This window comes from Thamnophis elegans, chromosome 4 (genome assembly GCF_009769535.1).
Source record: "Thamnophis elegans isolate rThaEle1 chromosome 4, rThaEle1.pri, whole genome shotgun sequence".
NCBI lineage: Eukaryota > Metazoa > Chordata > Lepidosauria > Squamata > Colubridae > Thamnophis > Thamnophis elegans.
Window position 1 is genome coordinate 75105294 of NC_045544.1, and position 27176 is coordinate 75132469.

At 42.6% G+C, this 27176-nt stretch overlaps 1 protein-coding gene and 2 long non-coding RNA genes across 3 annotated transcripts in view; 1 reads left to right on the forward strand and 2 right to left on the reverse strand.

Annotated features, from left to right (window-relative positions):
* The window catches only part of RMDN2 (regulator of microtubule dynamics 2), a 39052-nt gene extending 14651 nt beyond the window's left edge, over positions 1-24401 (reverse strand). Inside the window, exons 1-5 of the mRNA XM_032215141.1 lie at positions 24056-24401; positions 19190-19658; positions 16308-16503; positions 14035-14137; positions 13190-13250 (exon numbers count right to left, since the gene is read on the reverse strand). Coding sequence (XP_032071032.1) covers positions 13190-13250; positions 14035-14137; positions 16308-16503; positions 19190-19647 — 818 coding nt within the window. The 5' untranslated portion in view covers positions 19648-19658; positions 24056-24401. The remainder of the gene's footprint in view (positions 1-13189; positions 13251-14034; positions 14138-16307; positions 16504-19189; positions 19659-24055) is intronic.
* Positions 1474-9871, forward strand: LOC116507172. Its single transcript, XR_004255169.1, has 3 exons — positions 1474-1503; positions 8795-8891; positions 9370-9871. It is a non-coding gene; the product is annotated as an uncharacterized LOC116507172 (long non-coding RNA).
* On the reverse strand, positions 14274-15956 carry LOC116507173. The gene is made up of 2 exons (XR_004255170.1): positions 15440-15956; positions 14274-14719 (listed from the first exon to the last, which is right to left on the reverse strand). It is a non-coding gene; the product is annotated as an uncharacterized LOC116507173 (long non-coding RNA).
* Positions 24402-27176: the final 2775 nt, after the last annotated feature.

Genomic DNA, 27176 nt, shown 5'->3' on the forward strand with positions numbered 1-27176 from the left:
GTTTTGGAGGGGAATGTAGAACATTTATATTTGGGCGGGCTTTTTCTAGTTCTATGATTGGTTAAGGCCCTTTGGGCCTAGAGTGTAAATCACAGGCATTTGCCTGCAGTTCCTCAGTTCATTTTTGAGACATGAAAGCTGTTTCAGCTATGCTGGTCTGGTTTTTGTCTACTGAAGCCCACTACATAATAAAATTGTAAGCAGTGTCATGGTAAACCATTTCACTTAATGACCAAGTTGCCAATCTCAATTGTGGTTGCTGAACAGAGACTACCTATAATATCAGCCTGTTACTTTCAGTAGATAATTACTGTATTTATAAGAAAGGGAGCCATCTTAGAAGAGGCATTCCTTCTCATATCATGTATTACCCAACCTCTTCTAAGATGGCTCCTTCTGATTTGTAGCCGCCCTGAATCCCCTCGGGGAATAGGGCGGCATACAAGTTCAATAAAACTTGAAACTTGAAACTTGTACAAATATCAACAAAGACAATATAAGTGTTTTATTTATTTGTGGTTCCGGAAAAAATAATTACTATAAACAATCCTAAACCATTTTGCACTAAAAAAAAGTTCCATTAGATCTACTGGAATGAAGCCTTCGGCTTAGGCTCATTGCTTTAACTTTTTAAAACTGCAAAGGGTGAAGCAGCGAGGATTTATTTAGCTAGACAATAGCACAGCCCCATTTTTATTGTGTACCTTCAGTTGCCAACTCAGTTTCAATATGCATCTGCTAGCTCAAAATCCATTTTGTGTTAACAAATTCCCAAGAGTAGTTTTCAGTGATTCAAACTTTTATGTTTTCAATCCTGACTCAGATCATCCATAAAGATTAGGGTGGTTTTAAACAAATTTCAACTTCAGCTATTAAATATTCACACTCTTCTGCCTAGCTCTTACATACTGCAATTGACTGACAGCAATGGAATGAAAATATATTTTTCCAAAACTTGTGGATACAATTACTATTTGTCTTCTCTAAACTAATACCCAACAGCTGTATGGAACCACATGCTGAAACTGTATAGTTATCCAGGTGAAGAATGCCAGGTGGGGAAAGGAATAGAGCAGGGGTGCCCAAGGCCTGTGTGCGCCCCCAACCTCCGTTTTCGCTGGCAGAGGGCTGCAGAAAGTCGTTGCGGCTGAAAAGAGCCTAAGCTTTTGGCGGGACACCCCCGCTTTTTAATGCATTTTCCCGCGTCCTGCACGCTTTTTTAAAAAGCACGCTTTTTTTGGCGCTCGCAGCTCCCGCCCATCAGCTGCTAGCTTGCTGGGCTGGCTCATCGTTCTGTTCTATCTGCTACCTACAAATTTAAGCCAGCCCAGCCTGCCGCTAACTGATTTAATTGGCCAGGACTCCAGCCAATCAGTGAGCTGGCTGGGATGGAAAATTTTCCATCCCAACCAGCTCACTGATTGGCTGGACTCCTTAGCCTGAGGACGCCTGCGCGAGTCTCCATTTTCCTTTCGTCTTTTGGGGTTGCAGCTGCGCTTGTTGGTGAGTAATCTAATCTAATTCTAATCAGAGAATTTTCCGCTCGCCGCGGCAGGAGGAGAGGGTGGGGGCAGCGGCAGCCGCCTGCACAGAACTTCCTCTCGCTTCCGGGGCTCCCGCTGCCTGGCAGAAGCCCCTGAAGCGCGTGGAAGTTCTGTGCGGGCGGCTGCCGCTGGCCCCACCTCTCCTCCTGCCTCTTCGTGAATGGGATCGCCGCCTCCGAGAGCGTGGGGGCAGCGGCAGCCGCCCGCAGAGAACTTCCTCTCGCTTCCGGGGCTCCCGCCGCCCGGCAGAAGCCCCTGAAGCGCGTGGAAGTTCTGTGCGGGCGGCTGCCGCTGCCCCCACACTCTCGTTCGTGCAGAGAATTAGCCTCGGCTGCTGAAGGGATCGGGCCGCCAATTTAACTTTCTCCTCCTCCTCCTTCCGCCCTCAGCAAGAGAAACGGCAGCCGGGCCGGGGAACGGACACTTTGGCAGGGCTTCCACAGCACTGTGGAAGCCCTGTCAAAACGCACGTTTCCCGCCTCGGCTGCTGAAGGGATCGGGCCGCCACTTTAACTTTCTCCTCCTCCTCCTCCCCTTCCGCCCTCAGCAAGAAAAACGGCAGCCGGACCGGGGAACGGACACTTTGGCAGGGCTTCCACAGCGCTGTGGAAGCCCTGTCAAAACGCACGTTTCCCGCCTTGGCTGCTGAAGGGATCGGGCCGCCAGTTTAACTTTCTCCTCCTCCTCCTTCCCTTCCGCCCTCAGCAAGAGAAATGGCAGCCCGCCCCGGGAACGGACACTTTGGCAGGGCTTGCACAGCGCTGTGGAAGCCCTGTCAAAACGCACGTTTCCCGCCTTGGCTGCTGAAGGGATCGGGCCGCCAGTTTAACTTTCTCCTCCTCCTCCTTCCCTTCCGCCCTCAGCAAGAGAAATGGCAGCCCGCCCCGGGAACGGACACTTTGGCAGGGCTTGCACAGCGCTGTGGAAGCCCTGTCAAAACGCACGTTTCCCACCTCGGCTGCTGAAGGGATCGGGCCGCCACTTTAACTTTCTCCTCCTCCTCCTTCCCTTCCGCCCTCAGCAAGAGAAACGGCAGCCCGCCCGGGGAACGGACACTTTGGCAGGGCTTGCACAGCGCTGTGGAAGCCCTGTCAAAACGCACGTTTCCCGCCTCGGCTGCTGAAGGGATCGGGCCGCCACTTTAACTTTCTCCTCCTCCTCCTCCCCTTCCGCCCTCAGCAAGAGAAACGGCAGCCCGCCCGGGGAACGGACACTTTGGCAGGGCTTGCACAGCGCTGTGGAAGCCCTGTCAAAACGCACGTTTCCCGCCTCGGCTGCTGAAGGGATCGGGCCGCCACTTTAACTTTCTCCTCCTCCTCCTCCCCTTCCGCCCTCAGCAAGAGAAACGGCAGCCCGCCCGGGGAACGGACACTTTGGCAGGGCTTGCACAGCGCTGTGGAAGCCCTGTCAAAACGCACGTTTCCCGCCTCGGCTGCTGAAGGGATCGGGCCGCCACTTTAACTTTCTCCTCCTCCTCCTCCCCTTCCGCCCTCAGCAAGAGAAACGGCAGCCCGCCCGGGGAACGGACACTTTGGCAGGGCTTGCACAGCGCTGTGGAAGCCCTGTCAAAACGCACGTTTCCCGCCTCGGCTGCTGAAGGGATCGGGCCGCCACTTTAACTTTCTCCTCCTCCTCCTCCCCTTCCGCCCTCAGCAAGAGAAACGGCAGCCGGGCCGGGGAACGGACACTTTGGCAGGGCTTCCACAGCGCTGTGGAAGCCCTGTCAAAACGCACGTTTCCCGCCTCGGCTGCTGAAGGGATCGGGCCGCCAGTTTAACTTTCTCCTCCTCCTCCTTCCCTTCCGCCCTCAGCAAGAGAAACGGCAGCCCGCCCGGGGAACGGACACTTTGGCAGGGCTTGCACAGCGCTGTGGAAGCCCTGTCAAAACGCACGTTTCCCGCCTCGGCTGCTGAAGGGATCGGGCCGCCACTTTAACTTTCTCCTCCTCCTCCTCCTCCCCTTCCGCCCTCAGCAAGAGAAACGGCAGCCCGCCCGGGGAATGGACACTTTGGCAGGGCTTGCACAGCGCTGTGGAAGCCCTGTCAAAACGCACGTTTCCCGCCTCGGCTGCTGAAGGGATCGGGCCGCCACTTTAACTTTCTCCTCCTCCTCCTCCCCTTCCGCCCTCAGCAAGAGAAACAGCAGCCCGCCCGGGGAACGGACACTTTGGCAGGGCTTGCACAGCGCTGTGGAAGCCCTGTCAAAACGCACGTTTCCCGTCTCGGCTGCTGAAGGGATCGGGCCGCCACTTTAACTTTCTCCTCCTCCTCCTCCCCTTCCGCCCTCAGCAAGAGAAACGGCAGCCCGCCCGGGGAACGGACACTTTGGCAGGGCTTGCACAGCGCTGTGGAAGCCCTGTCAAAACGCACGTTTCCCGCCTCGGCTGCTGAAGGGATCGGGCCGCCAGTTTAACTTTCTCCTCCTCCTCCTTCCCTTCCGCCCTCAGCAAGAGAAACGGCAGCCCACCAGGGGAACGGACACTTTGGCAGGGCTTGCACAGCACTGTGGAAGCCCTGTCAAAACGCACGTTTCCCGTCTCGGCTGCTGAAGGGATCGGGCCGCCACTTTAACTTTCTCCTCCTCCTCCTCCCCTTCCGCCCTCAGCAAGAGAAACGGCAGCCGGGCTTCCGCCACGCCCCCGCGCCGCCGCTTTTTCTTCTTCCCCAGCCTTCCCAGTTAGCTTGCTTGAAGCTCCGAGGAGGCGGGAGGAGGGTCGCAGGAGTGGAAGTGGGGGGAGGTCTCCCCGGCCGGGAACAGCTGAGAGGCTGCCGGCCCCTTTCGCAGGAAAGTTAACTTTTCTTGGCGAAATCCTGCCCCCCCGCGTGGTTGAGTGGTCGGCTGTCCTCTTCCCGTAAGCCGCCCGGAGTTACCTGTGTGTGAGGTGGGCTGCCCTATGCATTTGCGTGTGTGCGCTGGAGAGAGAGTGAAAAAGAGAGGGAGAAATAATTATATTAATTAGATAGATCAGTCTTTCTCCACCTTGGAGACTTGAAAGTGTGTGGACTTCAACTCCCAGAAAGGGAGTTGGGAGAAAGGGAGAAAGGAGGAGAGAATGAAAGGAAGATGGAAAGAAGAAAGAGGTAAGGAGAGGTGGATGGAAAGGAGAGAAAGAGGGGGAGAGAGGGTTGAAAGGGGAAGAGGAAGAGCAGGAGTAGGAGAAAGGTAAGGGAAGAAGGAAGGGAAAGGAGAGCAGGAAGGAAGAAAGTAGAGAAGGGAGGAAGGGGGAAAAGAAAGGGAAAATAAGGTGGTGTTATAACAGGAGGAAGGGATGATAAACAAAGCAACCCAAACTGTATATTATAACCTATTAAATGAAATAATAAATGTATAAGAATGATAAATGTTAAAACACTTGTAACCAAATGACATGCTATATGTGATGATGGGTTTTTTTCTTTTTGTTTTGTTTTGTTTTTATTGTTGTGGGTATGTGTCGTCTATGTAACAAAAAAAAATAAAAAAAGTTGATAGGCAAGAGGAAGGAGGAAGGAAGGAAAAAAGAAAAAGAGGGAGAGGGGAAAGAAGAAAAGATGGAACTAGAAAGGAAAGAAGGGAGGGAGGGAGGAAAGGGGAAGACAGGGAAAGAGCAGAAAGACAGAGAAGGTGAAGGTAGATAGGCAGAAGGAAGGAAGAAAGAAGAAATAGGAAAGGAGGGAAGGAGGAAGGAACAGAAGCGAAGAAATGGAAAGAGCAGAAAGACAGAGAAGGTAGATAGGCAAAAGAAATGAAGCTGAAAGAATGGAAGGAGGAAGGAAGAGAAAAAAGGAGGAAGGGAGTGAGTGAGGAAAGAAGAGAGGATGGAAGGAGAAAGGAAGGAAGAGAGGGAAAGAGCAGAAGACAGATAAGGTGAAGGTAGATAAGCAAGAGGAATGAAGGAAGAAGTGAGGAGTCTCGAGGAGGGGGAAAACATTTAGTGACCAAAGTTACAATGGCATTGAAAAAAGTGACTGATGACCATTTTTCACACTTAGCGACCGTTGCAGCATCCTCATGGTCACGTGATCAAAATTTTGTTTGGCAACAGATTCGTATTTATGCTGGTTTCAGTGTCCTGGGGTGACCTTTTGACCAAATTTTTTTTTTTAATCAAGCCCCCCCCTCCCCCCCGGTCAAGGGCGTCCCTCTTTTCCAATCTGAAAATCTGGTCACCTTACATATGCCCCCTGAGCTCCGTTTTTGCTGGCAAAGAGTAGCATGCCAAAAACAGAGCTCAGGAATCTGTTTTTGCTGGCAGAGTGCTTGGTCCACCACAGGTGCCTCCGACACGAGTGACCTCAAGCTGACCATGCCCCCTCCCCAACTCAAACACAGTCCTGATGCTGCCCTTATTGAAATCGAGTTTGACACCCCTGGAATAGAGCAATGCATTGTTTTATAGTCTGTCGCCTCATCCCAATCTATTTCCTTTACATGTCAAATTCAGGATATTCTTCTACCCAAACAGTTGGGATCATCTCACTGTAGCACAGCTCAAAAAGAAACCAGACTTGATATTGCTAGCAAAGACAGTTAAAGAATTTCAAGTATTCAGGAGAAACAAGGTTACTAAAACTTGATTTCTCCTATGTTGCAGGACGGCAACGCCACTTTCTCTCCAGTTTCGCTTGGCTCATTAGGTGCTAATCAGATAAACTCAGCATACCATAGCTAAACGGATTACAGCTAGAAAAGAAAACAATGAAATACAAATAAGCTAATCCTGAAGTTTCATAGAATCTCCAAGTCTGTGCGTGACAAGAGAAGAAAAGTGCTGGGTTAAACCAGTTAAGGGCTATATTTCTGTATGTGAGGGCTTTTCTGGATGAATAAGAAAGCTGCTTATTTTCTCTTAGTGGAAAAGTCACACGAACAATAATCCACACACTATATTTACTGACATCTATGAGAGAAAAGCTGTAGTGTCAGATAGGATTGCAATTTTATGTTCATAAGATCCACTGTTACACCATAGCTGTTTTGGGATATGCTGCATCATTATTTTGAAAACCATAATCAGTTGAGTAAAAATGTGATTTGTGTTGAAGGTATTTCAGCTACCTGAAATGAGCAGTTTTAGTGACTTTCTTGGAATTCTAGCAAACAGGTTTTTTTGGGGGAGGGGGCGATATAGAAAGGGGTTAGTAATTTGATTAAATGACTGCCAATCTAGCAGTTCGAAAGCATGTAAAAATGCAAGTAGAAAAATAGGGACCACTTTGGTGGGAAGGTAACAGTGTTCCATGCGCCTTCGGTATTTAGTCATGCAGCCACATAACCACGGAGACGTCTTCGGACAGCGCTGGCTCTTCGGCTTTGAAACAGAGATGAGCACCGCCCCCTAGAGTCGGGAACGACTAGCACATATGTGCAAGGGGAACCATTACCTTTACCGCTCTTCTAAAAAACTGGATTTCTAAATTTTTACAAAATAGCAATCCCTTTCCAGTAGATCAAAAACAATCTGGAATCTCTCTTTCCCAGAATATGTTTGTGAAACTAGCAGTTATTAATCCATTGGTTAAAAATATAGGAAATCGAGACCAGACTTTATAAAACAAACAACAGAAAATGACAGCAGATTTCTGCCTCTTATTCTGCTTCCAAAAGATGAGAGACAAGCTCTTTTTTTCAATAAAAGCAGGAAAAGGAAACACTATGGCTCATAAGGGCAACAGGGCCATCCATTGCCATGTCTGTCTCTCAGCAATGATAGGGATTTGACAATAGCTGTCATATACATTCTTGTACCTATTCTTATATCAAAACTATACAGTACTAGAAATTGATGTTGCAGGACAATTTTCATTTTGAAGGAAACTATTTTAAAAGCATGTAGAAAGGTCTTTGGGATGAATCAAGCTTTAGACAAGATCCCTATTATGATTTAGTGTATTTTCAAATCAACCAACCATTTCCATTATTCGGTTGACATAGCAGTAATCCAGACTGGCTTTAGACCACTCCACAATGGCTGGGTGATACTAGATCAGTGTTGGTGAATCTTTTTGGTACCAAGTGCTGAAACGGGAGCACTGGAAACTGGAAGAGCAGCTCCCTGCTGCGCATGCATGGGAGCACTAGAAACCGAAAGAGCAGTTCCCCTAGGCGCATGTGCACGCCGGGACCCTGGATTTCTGGTTTCCGGCATGCATGTGCACGCCAGTGACCTGGTCTTCCGGTTTCTGGCACACATGCGCGCAGAAGCTCATTAATGCCAGGGAGCTGCTCTTCCAGTTTCTGGCGCTCCTGAGCGTGAGAAGACCAGCTGAGGTGGTGCAGTGGTTAGGGTGCAGTACTGCAGGCCACTTCAGCTGACTGTTATCTGCAGTTCAGCGGTTCTAATCTCACCGGCTCAAGGTTGACTCAGCCTTCCATCCTTCCGAGGTGGGTGAAATGAGGACCCAGACTGTGGGGGCGATATGCTGACTGTAAACCGCTTAGAGTGTGCTGAAAGCCCTATGAAGTGGTATATAAGTCTAACTGCTATTGCTATTGCTATAGCTGGTTGGCGCTCATGGCGAACCCAGAAGACCACGTGCCCAGAGAGATGGCTCTGTGTGCCACTTCTGGCATGTGTCCCATGTTCACCATCATGGGTACTAGATGATACTTGATACTAGTGACTTTCCTTCACTGCTTTATTGGAGGTCTCCTCCAATCTTTTCAGAATAGTATATAGGTAGTCCTTGACTTACAACAGTTCACTTAGTAATCGTTCAAAGTTACAGCAGCATTGAAGAAAGTGACATTACCATTTTTCACACTTATGACCATTGCAGCATCCCCATGGTCAGGTGATTTACATTCAGACGCTTGATAACTGACTTGTATTTTTGACAGTTGCAGTGTCCGGGTGTCACGCGATCCTCTTTTGTGACCTTCTGACAAGCAAAGTCAATGGGGAAGCCTGATTCACTTAACAACTTTGTTGCTAATTTAACAACTGCAATGATTCATTTAACAAATGTCGCAAGGTCTTAAAACTCACTTAACAAATTTCTCACCTAACAACATAAATTTTGGGCTCAATTGTGGTCATATGTTGAGGACTACCCAGGGATGAAATGCTACTGGTTCGGACCGGTTCGCCCGAGCTGGTAGTAAAAATGCTACTGGTTTGCCCGAACCGGTATTTTAAAAAATGAAACCGGTTCAGGTGAACCAGTTTTTCTGACGATCAGCTGTGACGTGTGCTTTATATTAGCTAGAAAGCTAATGTAAATTGTGTGGCACAGCGGATCCCCCCTCTTGCTGTTCACTTACCTTTGCAGGCGCTCAGTATCAGGCTCCACCCACCCCGCCCGGACATAATCACATCCGTTTTTGACTCTCTGTGCATGCTCCCATTGCTACCTAACAACAGCAAAGGTAAGTGGATTCCACCCCTGTGACTACCTGTGTACTTTACTATTCATTAATTCTTTACTTACATTTATATATCTTAATCATATTTCACCTTGGATACAAGAACTTTTAATATGAGATAATTTTAATATGAGTAGTTTTAATATGAGTTAAGAGAAGTGATTGCTGGAATTTACTAACTTCCTTTGCCCTTTGCACTAAGCGTTTTAGCTAAGATTTTCCCATAGCCCATGACGACTTCAGGATATGACACAAGGTTGTTTGGCACTATTTTGCCAAAACTAAATCTGCTTGACTAGTCAGCCACACAGGGAGAATTTGCTGATGTCATCGTTTCTTAAAGAGGTTTAGGACTAGGTCATCTTTTAGGAAGTACGTTTAAAATGGTATTATTTTGGCAAGCTTTTGGTCCTTAGTTTTGTATGGGCAACCATCATAGTTGATTTTCATTACTGTATTTTTTTATTTACTGTATTCCCAGAACCTGCATGGATTGGGGCAGCAAAGGTGGTATTCTGCCAGTTCGCACCGGTTTGGGAGAACCGCTAGTGGCATGGCACAAGACTCCGCCCACCCACCCAGATGTCATAACAGACCTTCTGCACATGCGCAGAAGGTTCTGCACATGCCCAGACATCCGTGCGCGCCTGCTACCGAATCAGTAGTGAAGAAAAGAGGATACCATTACTGGGCAGCATATATTACATAAATGAAACCACTTAGCAAAGCATCTTCATACAGTGATAAAACAAGAATGAAACCATAAATCACAAATGGGAATCATGTCTTAGTATGCTTAGAGTAGATCCATTGATTATAAGATCTAGGAGTCCTATTGGACAACCACTTAAAAATGAGCCAGCAGTGCACTGCAGTCACCAAAATATCCAAAACAATCCTAGGGTGCATTAACAGGGAGATAGAATCAAGATCACAAAGATCATGAAGTATTAATACCACTTTATAATGTCATGGTAAGACCACACTGGGAATATTGTATCCAGTTTTGGACACCATGATATAAAAAGATGTTGAGACTCTAGGAAGAGTGCAGAGAAGAGCAACAAAGATAATTAGGGGACTGGAGGTTAAAAAGCATATGAAGAACGGTTACAGGAATTGGGTATGTCTGGTCTAGTGAAAAAAAGGACTAGGGATGACATGATAGTAGTGTTGCAATATTTTAAGGGCTGCTACAAGGAAGAGGAGGTCAACCTAGTCTCCAAAGCACCTGAATGCAAGACAAGAAGCAATGGATAGAAACTAATTAAGGAAAGAACCTAGAACTAAAACTAAGGAGAAATTTCCTGACAGTAAAATCAATTAACCAGTGGAACAGCTTGCCTTCAGGGGTGGTGGGTGCTCCATCACTAGAGATTTTTAAGGAGAGATTAGACAGCCGTTTGTCTGAAATGGTATAGGATCTCTTGCTTGAACAGCGGGTTGGACTAGAAGATGTCCAACTCTGTTATTCTGAAAATTGGACAGTTTTCATTTCATAAAACCCTAAGTCTTACTGATTCTACTGAATTTAATCCTGGATTCCCTCTTTGATATTTTGCATGTTTCATGTTCGTTTATTTATTAAACATGTTTAGCTACAAGGATTATGTCTATAACAGTAGAACAACTTTAAACACAATTAAAAGAGGAGATCTTAACTCAGCATTAACCCAGCACTTATTATAACTTAATTTCTGGATGATCTAGATTTTTTTTTTTTTTTGCATAGCTAGTACAGATAGGGTAACTGTTTCCTTTATTAAAATCAGAAAGAGGAAAATGTATTTATTTTTCCTCACAACTAAACTGAGAAATAATTCACACCTTTCAATGTTTCTCACAAATAGATAAATATAATGGGCAATATAAAAGATGATAGAATAACCCTGCAATCTGTGAAGGATGGAGTCTTTGTACAACAGGAATTCGTGGATATCTACTGTTACTATTGAGGGCATAATGTGCAACTGAAAACATTAACTAAATACATGCTCTTTTGTGATCTGGTTACAACCTGTTATACCAAGATAAGGATCTAGGTGTTGCCATAAGCTTCTGATTGCTTCAACTATAATATACAAATGAGAAATCAATTCTCACAGCTCCTCAAATTCTTAGTGAAAATAAATACTTATCCAAAAGTTTACATAAACCACTTTGTCCAAACAGAAATCCAGACACTTAAGAGCAATATGCCTATAAAAATCTGAGCAAGACATTGGACAGCCATTTGTCCTGAATAGTACAGGGTCTCTTGCTTGAGCAGGGAGTTGCACTATTTGATCTCTAAGGTCCCTCCTAACTCTGCTATTATTGTTCCTGTTGCAATATTGGCTTTTATTGAGAGCAAACCCAATGCATCTCACAAAATATGGATAAAGCTTCCTATGGGAAGCTCCATTGATCCTTGGGTTCTTACATTTTACACAGTGGAGGCTCTTTATGTTTTTAAACATTTCAATTGCACTTAGAGAAAGGAAAAGATCTACCTTGGGAAGAAGATAGGATAGAAAAAAAATATGTTAATGGAAATTGGGGGGGGGGGGAGAGGGAACCAGATGTCCAAAGTTGCAACATTATGGGAAGAAGTCATAAAAGTGTCTACCATCATTTTTTTCATTTGAATAGCTGGATGAATCTTAGTTTACCTCATTACCATACTTTGGCTAAAAAGGGAAAGAAAAATACATTTATAAAGGGCAGAAAAATGAGCAAAATTATTTCAGTTCTTCAGAACTGAAGAAGCTTTTTGGACAGGAAGCAAAACATTTTCAAGGGAAAAAACCCAATAAAGTCCAGATGCCTTAGAGAAAAGCACTTTGAGGCAATTATGACCCAGGTGATTAAGAACCTCTGCAAACATCTCAAAATGTGAGGTGAGCCATGGCTTTTAAAGAGGTGAGCCAAGCCTCACTCCGTTTAATGCCCTTAGCATGTACTGAGACTAAAGTCATTTTCCCAGCATTTGGAAGGTTCCAAGCAAGAAAGCTGAGCTAGTTTTTACTATATGTAATATTGAGGGTGTCACAGTTATTTTCCTATAATATTGTACATATAATATGAGAGAGAGAAAAGTCAACACAAATCATAAAAGTGGTTCAGAATACAAGTTAAATATGAGCTAAAGCCTTAAAACAGCAAATCTGTTTGTCTCATTGAAATCTTAGAAGAGAAGCTGCCTCTTCTGAGACAGAAAATCTACAGCCTTGGTGAATTGTAAAATAATTCAGTAACTTCGAAAGATTCTGAATGAAGAATGAGAATTTATCATACAGTTAGGAAATTAGAAAAATAGAGAATCCAATGGCTCCATCTAATGGCCAGGGTTAAAAAAAGCAATAATTATAGAGATGTTCAGAAGATGATCGTATCTGAGCTATCTTATTTTAATGTGGATGTTCAACAGGATCAAACCTGGTTAGGATTTCAATGGAAATCCACTTGGGAAAAGCAGGGCTGATGACTAGACTGGAAATATCCTAGAAGAACATTTCTCAACTGTGGCAATTTTAAGATGTGTGAACTTCAACACCTAGGGGCTGAAGTTCACACATCTTAAAAAGTTGCCTTCTTCTTCTTCTTCTTATGCCATATCCGTCATCATGTTGGCAATCTTATTTTTGTCAACAGCCGCATGAAAAAGTGCTGACGAGTTTTGTCCAAACCATTCCCTTAGGTTTTGAAGTCATGATGTTCTCCTTCTGGCTGGACCTTGTTTGCATTTATTTTTTCCCTGGAGGATTACGTGAAGTATGCCATAAGAAACACTGTCCTACAAGGTAGCATTGATGAGCTACTTTCATACTAGTGGCAAGAAAACAATAAATATTTGTCATAGCGTCACCACGAATCAAACTCAACTTAAAGGAAGGATTATTTTCCCTTGTTTGAGAAAGACTCCTATCAATAATCCTCAATAGTAGCTGGCAATCTAGTAGCACAAAAAAAATGATGAGCCAGACTGACTAATCATAAAAGAGTTGTAGAATGGCTACATCTAGGATAACTTTCCCAGATCTACTATATGAAGATGTCAAGGACTGAACCTGTGAATACAGGTAGTCCTTGACTTACAACCATTTGTTTAGTGACTGTCAAGTTACAGTACTGAAAGAAGAGACTTATGACCATTCTTCACACTTACTGTTGCTTAGCAACAGAAAATTTAATTGTGGTTGTAAGTTGAGGAGTCTCTGAATGCATTTATTAAAACAGTTTGTCTGTTTTAGGCATTTCACGATTGAAAATTTTAGAAATAGGATCAAAGATGTGGTAAAATCTCCACTATTCAAACTTACCACTGATGACTCTCAGCACTTGAAGGATCTAAGTTAACTGCATTCTCTCCAACAATTTTTCCTGAAAAAGGTGCATTTTACAGATTTTAGCTATATGCATAAAGTAATATTAGATCATGCTCCATTCACTCAACAATAAATATAATTATATATTGACTGTGACTTTAAATTGGGAATTTATCTTATTTGGCTCCAGATTAATTTAATTCAGCAGGACACACATCTAGGATAAAACCAATGTAGTGTAGTGGTTAAGTGCTGAATTAGACAGGGACATCCAGGTCCAAGTCCTGCCCAGATGTTGAAGGTTATGTAGAGCTACTGTCTCTCAGCATAACCTTGTTCCTATGGCTGCTTTTATGAGAAAATTGGAAAAGGCATGTTGTCTTCAATTCTCAGGTGAAAGATGTACTGTACATCAAATAAATAAACAAACAAACATATTCAGCTTTGCAATTAATGTTTTAAAACCTACAAATGCATGTTTTGGTATAATTAAGAAGAACCTGAATCAGAATAAAACCTGAAGCCGTTCCCCTAGCATTCCCAGTATATTTAAAACTGAACAGGGGCAGAAGTGCTCCTTCTCTGAAATTCCACTAATATACTTGCTTAGCTAAATATTCTCACCATCTTTCTTGGTGTGAGGCTGCCCTGGTACAAGCAAAGAAAAGTAAAGAGGGAATCAGATTAATTCTCAGCAGGATTGTTACCAAAGTTATTTCTCTGCCTCAGTCGCCTAAATGAGCCCCATCTTATTTTTAACAGAAGCAATAAAAAAATAGCATTCCTGATATATTTCTACTTTGAACAAATTTCCATTAAAATCTATTTGAACAGCCAACCTTCAGCAGCATAATTCTTTTTCTCCTCAGCATCTGTAGTTAACTCAAACATGTCCCCGTAAGCTCGGACAAGTCTCCAAAGAAAACTAGGATGGTTTCTATACTGCTTGCAAAGAAAAGAGATGCATTAGATTGGCTTTATTGCAGAGATCTTTTGACATATTTAAAATGCATGTTCCCCCAATCCCCATGTGCTATTCTGTAAGTGATTACGTTGTCTTGTATTTTAAATTCATTGGGTTCATGCATTATTGTGTTGTGCTTGGTTTATTTACTATACTTTTGAAGCTGCCGGACTCCAACAAATTCTGTGCTTCTCACAGAACTAAGCACAACTTAAAACAATGAAATGCAATAAATTAGGCCAAAACAAGTTGCAAGATAATTGCAAGACAGCAATCCAGACAACTAATAAAAAAACAGGGGGAGCTCCATCCACCCTACGCCAATATCTGGGAGAACAGGCAGGTTTTCAAGGCCTTCTGGATACCATTAGAGTGGGAGCTGTATGGATCTCATGGGGGCCCTAATTCGAAAGAGAAGGTGCCACCACAGACATTGTACCCTTCCTGGGTCTCAAAAGATGACACCGTTTAATTGCGGAGGCTCAGAGTGCACTTATTCTGCCAGATCGGTAACTCCAAATAGAAGAAGAATAGCATAGAATAACAGAGTTGGAAGGGACCTTGGAGGTCTTCTAGTCCAACCCCCTGCTTAGGCAGGAACCCTACACCACTTCAAATGGTTATCCAACATCTTCTTAAAAACTTCCAGTGTTGGAGCATTCACAACTTGTGGAGGCAAATAAATGACCCTATGCCCAAAAACAACTTTTTCCAGAGTTTTCTGTTGCAGCAAATAATAGGATCCAGAATTTAATACATATATGTTTTAAAATGTCTGCAGGAAAGTAACTTTTTTTTTTGCTGTATGGCCTGCCAGTTTTCTATAGATAGTGACTTGGAAGCAGTAACATATTTTTTTTCCTTTCTGCAAACCGAACTAATATACGGTAGCTTATTTTGACCTTTCAAATGCGTTTATCTAACCACTGAAATTCATTCTTTCATTCAGTTCAGCGGACCCCAACATTTGTTGAAAACATGCTATGGGGTTTTATACAAACTGGTGGCCATAGTGGGTACATTTAGCAACAGCCATTGGCAAAATGCAAACCAACATCTCTCCTATGCATTAAAGACTCTTTTATCACCTGAGCCACTTCTTTCTTTCTTTCCCCCCTCTCCCTCTCTCTCTCTTTCTTTCTTTCCTATGCAAGGGGGCTGCCTCCGAAGAAAGCATCGCTTATATTTCCTTAGAAGGGGCACAGGCATCATATATAATGCAGTGCTGGCTCCCTCCCATCATTTTCATTTTAGCATAATAAGAAAAGCAACCTAGCAACCTTGCCATCTTTTATTCCTGTACTCAATTCCTTATTGTATTCTGGAAACAAAATGGGAAGTCCTTGGTTATTGCTGGAACCCCTCCATCCATGATTGGAAATGAACCAAGGAGGGAGGCAGCCTAGAACTAAGGAGAAATTGCCTAATGGTGAAAGCAATTAACCAATGGAATAACTTGCCTTCAGAAGCTGTGGGTGCTCCATAACTGAAGGAGATTTATCTGAAATGATATAAGGTCTCCTGTTCGAGCAGGGAGTTGGCTAGAAGACTTCTGAGATCTCTTCCAACCCTATTATTCTATGTTCTGCCTTCTTTCTAATCTTTCTAATCCCACAGTAAACGCCCCATTGACTCTCATATAAATCACAAACTTAATGCTTCTCTGTTGGCAATCAGAAAAGGGAAACAAGGAGAGGTGGAACCTGATAATGGATGTGGTGCAGAGGTTAGAATGTAGTATTGCAGGCTAATTCTGCTGACTCTTGGCAGTTCGAGTCTCACTGGCTCAAGATTGATTCAGCCTTCCATCTTTCTGAGGACCCAGAAATGGTAAAACGAGAACCCAGATTGTTGATTGTTGAGGGCAATACGCTGACTTCATAAACTGCTTAGAGAGGGCTCTAAATAACTGTGAAGCGGTACCTAAGACTAAGTGCTATTGCTAAGTGCTATTTCCCATCTGCACTGAATAACCATAACCACTTATATGGGGATCCCACTCTCAGCAAATATTTGGGAATGTTAATCAAAGGGTTATTTTTAAGCAATGAAATTTTTCCCCTTAAAACCAATCTACTCAAATGTGTGTTTGACATCACTAAAACTTTTAAAAGTATATCATAAAAAGCACTGAATTATTGACCATACCTTTTCTTCTCTTTCAAGCAATAGTTTGAAGCTTTCTCTTTTCTCATGTTCCGAGCCACCATGCATTCTGTCCACCTCCTGCAGGAGATTAGACAAGTCTATTTTCTTTTCTGGTGTCAAAGAAGATACAGAGGAATTGATCTGTCCTTTTTCTTCCTCAGATTCTCCTTCGGTGTCAGTATGAGCTGTCATGTAACTAAAACAGAAGAGGAGAAATATAACCTCTTCTTGAAAACCACATGGTTATATTGCCGCTTGTAACTGATATATTTTTTACTAATTAACATATCTTAAGAATGCTGCTAAGTATGCAATGTTGAGCATTTTCATTAATTTTGCAATATCTACAGACAGACCAATTAAATTATGCTTAAATCAAGTACAGTTCTTTGGTACGTTGCACAACAGATAGTCCTTGATTTACAATTATTCATTTAGTGATGGTTCAATGTCACTGAAAAATCACACTTATAATCATTGCAGCACCCCCCACAATCAAATTTTAGATTCTTGGCAACTGGAATGCATTTATGATGGCTGCAATCCCAGGGTGATGTGATCATCTTTTGTGAACTTCTGACAAGCGAAGTGAATGGGGAAACCAAATCCACTTAATTATTATGTTACTAACTTAACATCTTCAGTGATTCACTTAACAACTGTGGTAAGAAAGGTCATAAAATGGAACAAAATTAACTTAATTGTCTTGCTTAGCAATGGAAATTTTGGCCTCAATTGTGGTTGTAAGTCAAGAACTACCTGTACAGTATAATTATTTTTATTTATAAGAAACTATTCAGTAAAATTACAATGATATTTTTGATATTGAAACATAAAGCCAATCTGAATTAACGAAATTCAGCAATTACATCTTTCCCAATTAATATTGTCCTTCTCTTCAATTTCGTTCGAAAGTTTATCTTTTTAAGAGGAAGAAATTGTTTTTTAATTTTAATGTCTTTAAAATTACCAACTGAAAAATTCTTCAGACAATTGAATTGTAGAAAACAACGGAATTACGAGTTTTTAAATGCAATCATATGGAACTAACAACATTTCTGCACCAAATAACAAATGTTCTGACATTTGGAGCTTTTAAGATTGATTATGGCAGTCAGTATTATTTACTAAATCACAAGAGCTTGAGACAAGATAAATTATCTCTTAGTTTCCAATGAAAACATTTCAATCCTTTTAAAAAAACACAATCAAGGACTTGTTCTTAGCCTTGAAAAGACTGTACTGGATATTGCAAGTTGTTGTTGCAATTCTTAGTGTTTGTCCCTAAAGATTTCATAGTCTGCTTGTTTTTGAACTATGCTCACCTATTTCTTACAGCAACCAAAGCTACCAATACATGATGCAACAAGGGAGTTTGTTTTTCAGCTGGCTCAATGCAGAATCCGAAATTTATTACAGCTGAGAGGGAGTGACGGACCCAAGCCACCCACTGGACCTCTGTGTATGGAGAAGGACTGGTACTCCCTGCTTCTAGACCAGCACTTTAACCATTACACCACACCGGGTTTCTTAGTGCAGTATATGTTATGCCAGGAACATTCAAGGCCTCAAATTCATAATTACAAGTTTGCAAGTACTGGACTGATTTATTACAAGTTTGCAAGAGCTTTTTAAATCTGCTACAGATTGTTTTTGTCTATGAAAATTAGTACATTCTGGAGAACTGATAGCAGAAATTTTGAGTAGTTCGGAAAACTGGTAAATACCACCTCTGACTGGCCCCACCCCCATCTATTCTCTGCCTCCTGAGTCCCATCTGATCAGGAGGGAATGGGGATTTTGCAGTAACCTTCCCCTGGAGTGGGGAGGGAATGGAGATTTTACAGTATACTTCCCTTGCCACACCCACCAAGCCATGCCACACCCACCAAGCCATGTCATGCCCATCAAGCCATGTCCACAGAACCAGTAGTAAAAAAATTTGAATCCCACCACTGCTGTATAGCTTATAGATTATAAATAAAGAAGATAAAATAGTAGTTGCATTGGTAAAGACAGTCCTTATGGGTCAACCAAGCATCTCTTCTTCGTGCAGCTGCTTCGACTTTCCTCTTTAGAGAGTGGCAGAATCCTAGCATATTGGCCTTCCACATCAATGAATAGTAATCTGTTTATCAATCTTGAACATGTTTGATGAACATGTAAAAAAAAAGCTAGAACAAATACATACACTTTACCAAGAGGATTAAAAAGAAATATGCAACTGAAACCACAAATTTTTCTTTTGGGATCAATGGACAAAACAATTGGAAAAAAAGGTTATGGAACTTTGTTTTTGTTTTTTTACATAACTGCAGTGAGATTATTGTACGCATGATGATAGAAAGATGCGACACAACCCACAATGGAGGAATGGTTGGTGAAGATGATGGAACTTGCTGAGATAGCTAAATTGAATTATTTGATCACAGAAAAGACAATGCCTATGTTCATTGCTGAATGCAAACTCTTTGTAAACCTTTTGCATGAAACAGGAGCAAATGAACTTATGACTTATGGTTTTGATGATTAAACAGCGTAGATTATAGAAAGAAGAGAGTTACGTTGTAAACATTGAGTATAAAGTAAAATTATAATTGTATTTCTAACTGCTGCAAACAAAACTGGAAGTTATTTCTTTGTAACTTTTTCTTTTCTTGTCTATTTTTCTTTTACTTTCTTTTATTTTCTTCCCTTTCTTGCACCTTTATCTTTGTTTTATTTATTTCTTTTTCTTATATTAATTTGTATTAGTTTTTCATCTTCCTTTTTAAAAATTAATAAAAATTATATATGAAATGTACCTTGTTTTTATGGACTTTTTATCTTTTATAAACTAAGAATTTCATTAACACAATTCCACATATTTTCAAAATACCCACCCGCCTTCACTTTCAGCGTCTTCAGAACTGGTGGTATCAGACGAGCCTTGAGCTGCTGCCTCAGTCTTTCGCTTCTTTGCAAGCCTATGCGAAGGGCTGGTTCTGCGACTTTCTGTTTTTCCTTGAAGTTCATCTCGAACAAGTTCATCCAACTTTGGAATAGCTTCTTTCAGGAATGTCAATTCTCTTTTAAGTTCTTCTACACTTACCACCAAGCCATTCAATTTCTCCAGGATCTGAAGCTGTCTTCCTTGTAACACCAAAACTGTCCTTTCCTCTTGGTGAGTTTCATGTGGAAAATCTATTAAATCAAAACTGCTGGCTGAATTTGGAAATACAGGCAAATGCATACCTTTGCTGCGTTTGTTTGTCTTGAGATACCAACACAGGAGAAATGTTACTCCAGCAGCTCCTGCCATTAAGCCAAATAGTAGCCTTTTGCTTTCAAAGTGGGACATGCCTGCTGCTTCTGAAAAATGTGCAAAGCAGAAAAAAATATGGTTTAATGCTTTCTGTGAAATACCTTGCTTTTTGCCAAAAACAGGCTAGAGCAGGGGTGTCAAACTCAAGGCCTGCGGGCCGGATCCGGCCCACAGGGTGCTTAGATCTGGCCTACGGGACTGCCCTGGAAATAGCAAAGGACTGGCCCATGGTGTCTCTGCAAGTGAAAATGGAGCTCAAGATGGCTGTGTGTGGCCCTTCTAAGCTCCATTTTCACTGGCAGAGAGTTGCAGAAGGCTGTCCCAGCCAAAAGTGTAGATTGGGAACCTGATTTTGTTGGCAGAGTACTCAGGCCAACACAGGCACTCCTAACATGAGTGATGTTGAGCTGGCCATGTCCACCTTGGCCACGCCCACCCTGGCCCCCCAAGGTCAAACACAACCCTGATGTGGTCCTCAATGAAATGAGTTTGACACACCTGGGCTGGAGTCTCAGGTCATTCTTTTTATGTATCAGTTTTGCTATGATTCTTAATTTGGGCTGCTGTCTTAAAGATATACATCAAAGATTTACGCATAAAAATTTGAAGGCATTCATGATGCCTACATAAAGGTCTCGTTTTTAATCTAACCACATTTTTAAATACAGGTTAAACATTCATACATACATTCATTTAATGGCCATTCAAAATTACAACAGCATTTAAAAAAGTTATTTATGATCATTTTCCACACTTATGATTGTTGCAGCATCCCCAGGGTCATGTGATCGAAATTTAGGAGCTTGGCAACTGACTCTTATTTATGACATTGCAGCATCCTGGGATTATGTGATTTTACCTTTTGCAATCTTCTGACAAGCAAAATTAATGGGAAAGCCAGATTCATTTAACAAGGGTGTTACTAATTTAACAATTGAAGTGATTCACTAACAACTGTGACAACAAAAGTCATAAAATGGGGCAAAATTCATTTAGCAAATGTCTCAATTAGCAACAGAACTTTTGGGCCCAATTGTAGTTGTAACTCAAGGACTACCTCTATCTAGCTGATTTCAAATGAGTTTCTAAAGTCTAATCTATCTGAACCCTAATTTTATTCTGTTCTACATAGCAAAGTACTGTATATTTTCCTTTGAAGAGTAGGCCATAAATATTTTAAACTTCAAAAAATTAGATTCACATTTTCTTTCACATTAGTAGATTCACATTTTCTTTTGCCCAATTATCTCCCCCCAAAAGTATATTTATTATAGCAGGGTTGGCGACCTTTTCGGCACCGAGTGCCAAAATGGAAGCACGCGCATGCGTGCGTGCCAGAAACCAGAAGAGAAGCTGCCCGGTGCACATGCCAGAAAGATAATTTTCCAGTTTCTGGCACATGCATGAGAAGGTCTTCTGGTTTTTGGCACGTATGCGTATGCGAAGACCAGCTGGCCAGTGCACATGCTTGTGCTGGGAGGATGATCTTCTGGTTTCCAGTGCATGCATGCGCATCGGCTACCTGGTCTTCCGGTTTCTGGCATGCATATGCATGCGAAGATCAGCTGGCTAGTGTGCATGTGTGCACCAGAAACCAGAAGATCATCTTCCCAACACATACATGCGCATGGGGTGCTGCTCTTCCAGTTTCCTGCACTTCCACGTGCATGAAGACCAGCTGTCAGGCATGCCTCCTTCAATAGCTAAGAACGAAAAACCTCAACTCCATTTGAATAGATAAAGTACTTTTACTAGATATGAATTGAAAGCAGCAAAAAGGAAAGCAAGATCTGAGCCAGAAAGGCGCAAACATGTACACATCAAATGATTGCCCAGCCCTTCCCTCCTGTTACCCCAGCCCAGTGTCCAATCTGCAACTCCCTAAGGTGTCATGTGGGGTGCATCTTCAAAGAGCCTCATCAGGTTGGTATGCGAGACGGTTGGCCTTGACCAAGTCCAAACATCAGTCATCAGCATGCACAGAGGATGGTGAGAACAAAACTCCCTCTCCCAATACCATGCCCCCACCCTCCCCGTTTCTATGGCAAGCAAGCGAAGCAGAGGCTGACACCAGCTGGCCTGCACACCGGAACCCAGAAGAGCAATGGGCGACGGCTCTGTGCCCAGAGAGATGGCTCTGTGTGCCACTTTTGGCACACATGCCATAGCTTCAGCATCACGGTATTATATTGATACCATCTTCCCCATCCATATGCTAATGGAGCAATTCCATATTAAGGATCAATAGTTTTCATGTGATGGTAAAGTCTAATTTTTCAAGATAATCCAAAGGCACAACTGAACAGAATGGTACATACATTTAATTTTGTGCTGAATTATATATAGTTTTCTTTTAGTAGTCTTCTATATCTCTGTTATGAGGTTTTGGTCAACAGTTGAATATAAAGCTATTCAACAGATGAACAGTCAGAAATTAAGGCAGCTCAATAATCTATCCAAGGCAATGTTGAAAACTTAAAAGTGTTTTAACTTCATATATATGATAAACTGACTAACTGTAATCTAGAATCTTCAAGAAAGCTCTATTTATAGTTTATAGCCTAGAGGGGGTCTTTCTCTACCACTGAAGTAACATGTTGTCCATTCAGTTTTTATGTGGCACAAAATAATCCCAACACGACAATTGCTCTCTCATTTCTATCAAGCTCTATGGTCTTTATTTGGAGTCACTACCACTTTTCCTTTCAAGATGTCACCCACCAGCAAGTAAAAACAGTCCTCAAAGAGGCACTGCAGCAGGGTGGCAAGGACCTCACTTCTAGATGCTGCCCAGGCAATTATAGACTAGTTTGTCTACTGTTCCTCCCATAGCCCAATTTCTCAAGTTAAAATAATCTGGAATACAGAAATGGGACACAAGGCACAAATAGTCCAAATTAGATTCTTCCATAACCGCACAACTAAAAAGTGAGTAGTTATTGGATAACTAAGTGTCTGGTCTGAAAAGTGCTCCCCCCGCCCTTCAATAAACAACCAGAGTCCAGTTGCCTTTTGAAGAAGAAAAAAAAAGCACCTCTGAGACAACTATGACCTGGATGACTGAGAATCTTCCCAGACAACCAAGTGTCTTATTGGTGGAAGCAGAGGATGCAGAAATAACAAATGCTGAGAAATAAATGTAACATGTGCTAGCATACTGCATCCATAGTGCTTATTATAGAACTGATTACATCTACAATAGATCAATTGGCTTTGGGCCTTTCCCAAATATCAAGCTGGTATCACCAATTCAGATTTTATATACCGTGGAACATTAATAGGACAGGTCTGGCTTAATACAAATTTTCACTTCAGTAGACCAATTTAAAGGAGAGGATATCTGATATTTATAAATGTCCATTAAATCAAAGACAAATGTTGTTAGTCAATGTGTAAAAACAGATTTGTTCTTGCAAAGCCAAACACATTTGAACTTTGACACATCAAGGTTTCACTGAAATTTAAAGCCAATGCAAAGGGAACAGGACAAGGCTGTTTAAAGTATTGGTCTGGAATGAAAAGAGGAAATTGTGACAGGATCAAGGTTACAGGCATAATATTCATACCATGACTGCATTGCATTAGATGCATATGGAGTAGGATCTACATTGAAGAAATAACAATAACACCCTATTTCCTAAATGGGATTAGAAGGTGCCATGCAAATGATGTTGCAATCCTAGAAACTACACCTTCCGGCCTGCCCTGCCAGTAAAGAATTCATACTGTTGAAACTATCCAGCTCCAGTTTTCCATACCCTGTTAAAGACTTGGTTGGCCTGCTTCAGAATAATCATTCATTAGATTTTTAAAATGTTACTTAGAAGCAGGCACTAGTTAAATCTCATACTCGGTATGGTAGTAAATAATCCAAGGAAAATCAGTTTAAGATGAGAGTATCCAGGGTCATAACCTGTTGGATCAAATAATCTAATGCCACCTGAAAGGCTAACCTCAGAATTAAACTAAATTCAGGAAAAATTATTTCTAAGAAGTCCTGCCTGTGACTTTTTTGTGGGATGTTTATTATAATAGAGCAAAAGTTTTGAAGAGGTCGTCACCGTATGTTCTAATAATAATAATATTCATTTCTAGGGTGCCTAAAACTCTATAACTGTGTTCTCTCCCCAGAAAAATCTGTCTCTAACTATGCTGTCCCCAATGCTTTAGGTGAGTTGCTAAGCTGCAGTTGTTGGCTTTCTTACAACCGAAACAACCACGCGTAACCCGAAAATCTATGCATGATCCCAATCACAAGAAGCGGTGCTATATACAGTCCAGGCAGCCCGAACCGTGCAGAGAGTGCCTAGGTGTAAATTACGCGAGCCTCTGGTGCTGTCGAGAAGGAAAAAACGCATCCTGCGCCCGCTTCTGAGCGCCTCTTCTCCTTGAGCCAGCCCCGTTTTCTCCTGCGAAGGCCGCAGAGGTGTCAGTTTCCACCTACCAGGGAAGCTCTCCCGCCGGCGCTCCGATCCGGCTTGCCGCTGCTACTTGCGCTCCTGCTGCCGCCGCCGCCTCCTCCTTCTCTGCTTCCGTACCTGAGCCTGCGGAGAGGCGGCGGCGGAGAAAAGCTCAAGGGCCGCCCACCCAGTTTGAGACCCGGATACGAATGGGCGGGCGGTGGACAGCGCTCCCGGGAAAGCGCCGCTTCTTAGTTGATCGCCAGATGGTCGGACGGCAGCTCCCATCGTCCCCTGCCAGCGCCGCTTGTGGAGCGGTGGAAGTTGACCTCCAACACGGCTCGAGGACGGCTTTTCATGGAGCTGGGAGGACTTCCGGGGTCCTCTGTCAGAGATGGAGACCTTGTTAATCTCCAAGAGGGCTCGCAATGCCAACGCCGCCGCGGATCCGACTGGCTGAGCCAATTTGGCAGGTTCTCTCCTCCGCTGCCCTTCGCCTCGGAGTAGGATCTACATTGAAGAAATACCGGCGGAAACTATTAGTATGCCCACTTATCCGTGCCGAGTATGAGATTTAACTAATATCAGCATTGAATATAGTAGGAGTTTTGACGTAAATACTTTTAATATGTAAACCGGCATACCAGATTTTCAGATTGGTAAAGAGGGACACCATTGACCGGGGGGGGGGGGGGCTTGATTAAAAATTTTATATTTTGTCAAAAGGTCACAAAAGGTGATTACATGACCCCAGGACACTGAAACCATCATAAATACGAATCTGTTGCCAAACATCAAAATTTTGGTCAAATTTTGACCATGAGGATGCTGCAACGGTCACTAAGTGTGAAAAATGGTCATCAGTCACTTTTTTCAATGCCATTGTAACTTTGGTCACTAAACCCATTATACCACCTTTCTTGCCACAGTTCTTAAGTGAATAACTGCAGCTGATAAGTTAGTAACATAAGTGAATCTGGTTTCCCCATTTGACTTTGTCAAAAGGTCACAAAAGGTGATTACATGACCCCAGGACACTTAAACCATCATAAATACGAATCTGTTGCCAAACGTCAAAATTTTGATCACGTGACCATGAGGATGCTGTAACGGTCGCTAAGTGTGAAAAATGGTCACCAGTCACTTTTTTCAATGCCATTGTAACTTTGGTCACTAAATGAACTGTTTGAAAGCTAAGGCTAGCTTACATTATAATGCCTTATGCTAGCTTACATTTTCAAGAGAGAGAAGCTAAACTCCTTATTAGAATTAAAATAGAAATGAGTAGAGTAGAGTAGAATAGAATAGAATAGAATAGAATAGTTTATTAGCCAAGTGTGATTGGACACACAAGGAATTTGTCTTTGGTGAATATGCTCTCAGTGTACATAAAGAAAAATAAAATAGAATACATTCATCAAGAATCATAAGCTACAACACTTAGTGATAGTCATAGGTTACTAATAAGCAATCAAATTATACTAGGAAACAAATTATTGGATTTTTAAATGATTGGATTTTCTTTCAAAGAAACTCAGTATGTGCTTCCTGATTAGTAAAAGAGCAGTGTCAATGACTCCTGACTATTTAAAAAAAGATTCTATCCAAAATAAATTGAAATAAACCATTTTTAAAAATAGTTTGAAATGTATTGTGCATATAATTTTTTAAAATGGTTTATTTCAATTTATTTTGGATAGAATCTTTTTTAAATAGCCTAAGACAATTAAAAAAAAGAATCTACACAGAATAAATTGAAGTAAAACATTTCAAACTATTCCACACATAATAAATTGAAGTAAAACTATTTTTAAAAATTCTATGCACAATACATTTCAAAGTATTGTGCATAGAATTTTTAAAAATGTAAGTCACAGTCATATGTCCACAAGATGCTGCAAATGGCTATAAATGTGGGTCAGTTATGGAGTGACTGCAGGGGAGACATGAGGCGTCAGAACTTCGAACCAGGTTGTAAGTACCTTTTGGGAGGGAGGGATCTATCATAACTTTAAACAGTCACTCAGTTACCAGGCATAAGTCGAGGACTACCTGAGCAATCCTGCCTTCCAAATGCCAGGTAGCTCCATCAACAGTCCTTTTCATCTTTTTGTAAGAAAAATACGATGGAAAAAGGAACAATAACTATTGTACATTTATTCCAGGACATACACGAAGTCATAGGAATGGATCATGAATGAGAGCACATTTCCACCAATTAATCCAGAAAATAAAGCAGAAAGGATCCCACTATCCCCCCTCCTCTTTCTCCCTCTCTTTCTTTTTTTGGGGGAAAGGAGGAGAAAGGACCAAAAGGAGAAAGAGGGAGAAAGAGGAGGTGGGGGGGAAAGCAATCCTTGCTGCACCAAGCTCAGAAAGCAGCAAGGATCCCACTATCCCCCCCACCTCCTCTTTCTCCCTCTCTTTCTCTTTTTGGGGGGAAGGTGGAGAAAGGACAAAAAGGAGAAAGAGGAGGTGGGGGATAGTTCTTCCCCCCCCACAGCAAACTTGTGGCAGCTGCCTGAGCTCCCTCCCCATGCCTTCTCACCTTCCCTCAGGCGCAATCACCCTTTCGCAAGGCTCTTGACTCCTCCGGGGACTCTTCGCCGCGGTGGCTCAACAAGCTCAGGCTTTCTCCTGCTGCTGTTGACGCTGCCATCTGGCTTCAGCAGAACGCGGCAAGGATGGCTTGGGGACCGAGCATGGCCGGCGCAAAATACTGTCCGTACTGCACCTAGTAGGTCCTAGGAGACAGGCCATGCAAGTTCCCGGGATGAGTGACATTCTCGTTCCTACAGAGACGGCTATTCTTTAGGCGCAGCTACAGTGCTTTTTGTTCTCCTTCGGAAGCCGTCTCTTGTGACGTTTGCGAGCCAATCAAGAGTGTGGCTTTGAAAACCTGCGGCGTGATCGTGCTGTGCGGGAGCGAGTGTCTCTCCCCGAATATGGAGGACGTAGTGGGCAACTTGTATCCTAGAAAATCAGTAAGACCCGCTGGCGGCCTGTATCTGCCACGGCCTTGCCCTTGCAGCCTGTTTACATTGGTAAAGATTTAAAAAATACGGGACTTTTTAAGAATGCCGCAGGACACAGGACAAATTGTGCGAAATCATGACTGTCCCGCCAAAAGCGGGACGTCTGGTCACCTTAGACATGGAAGGAATT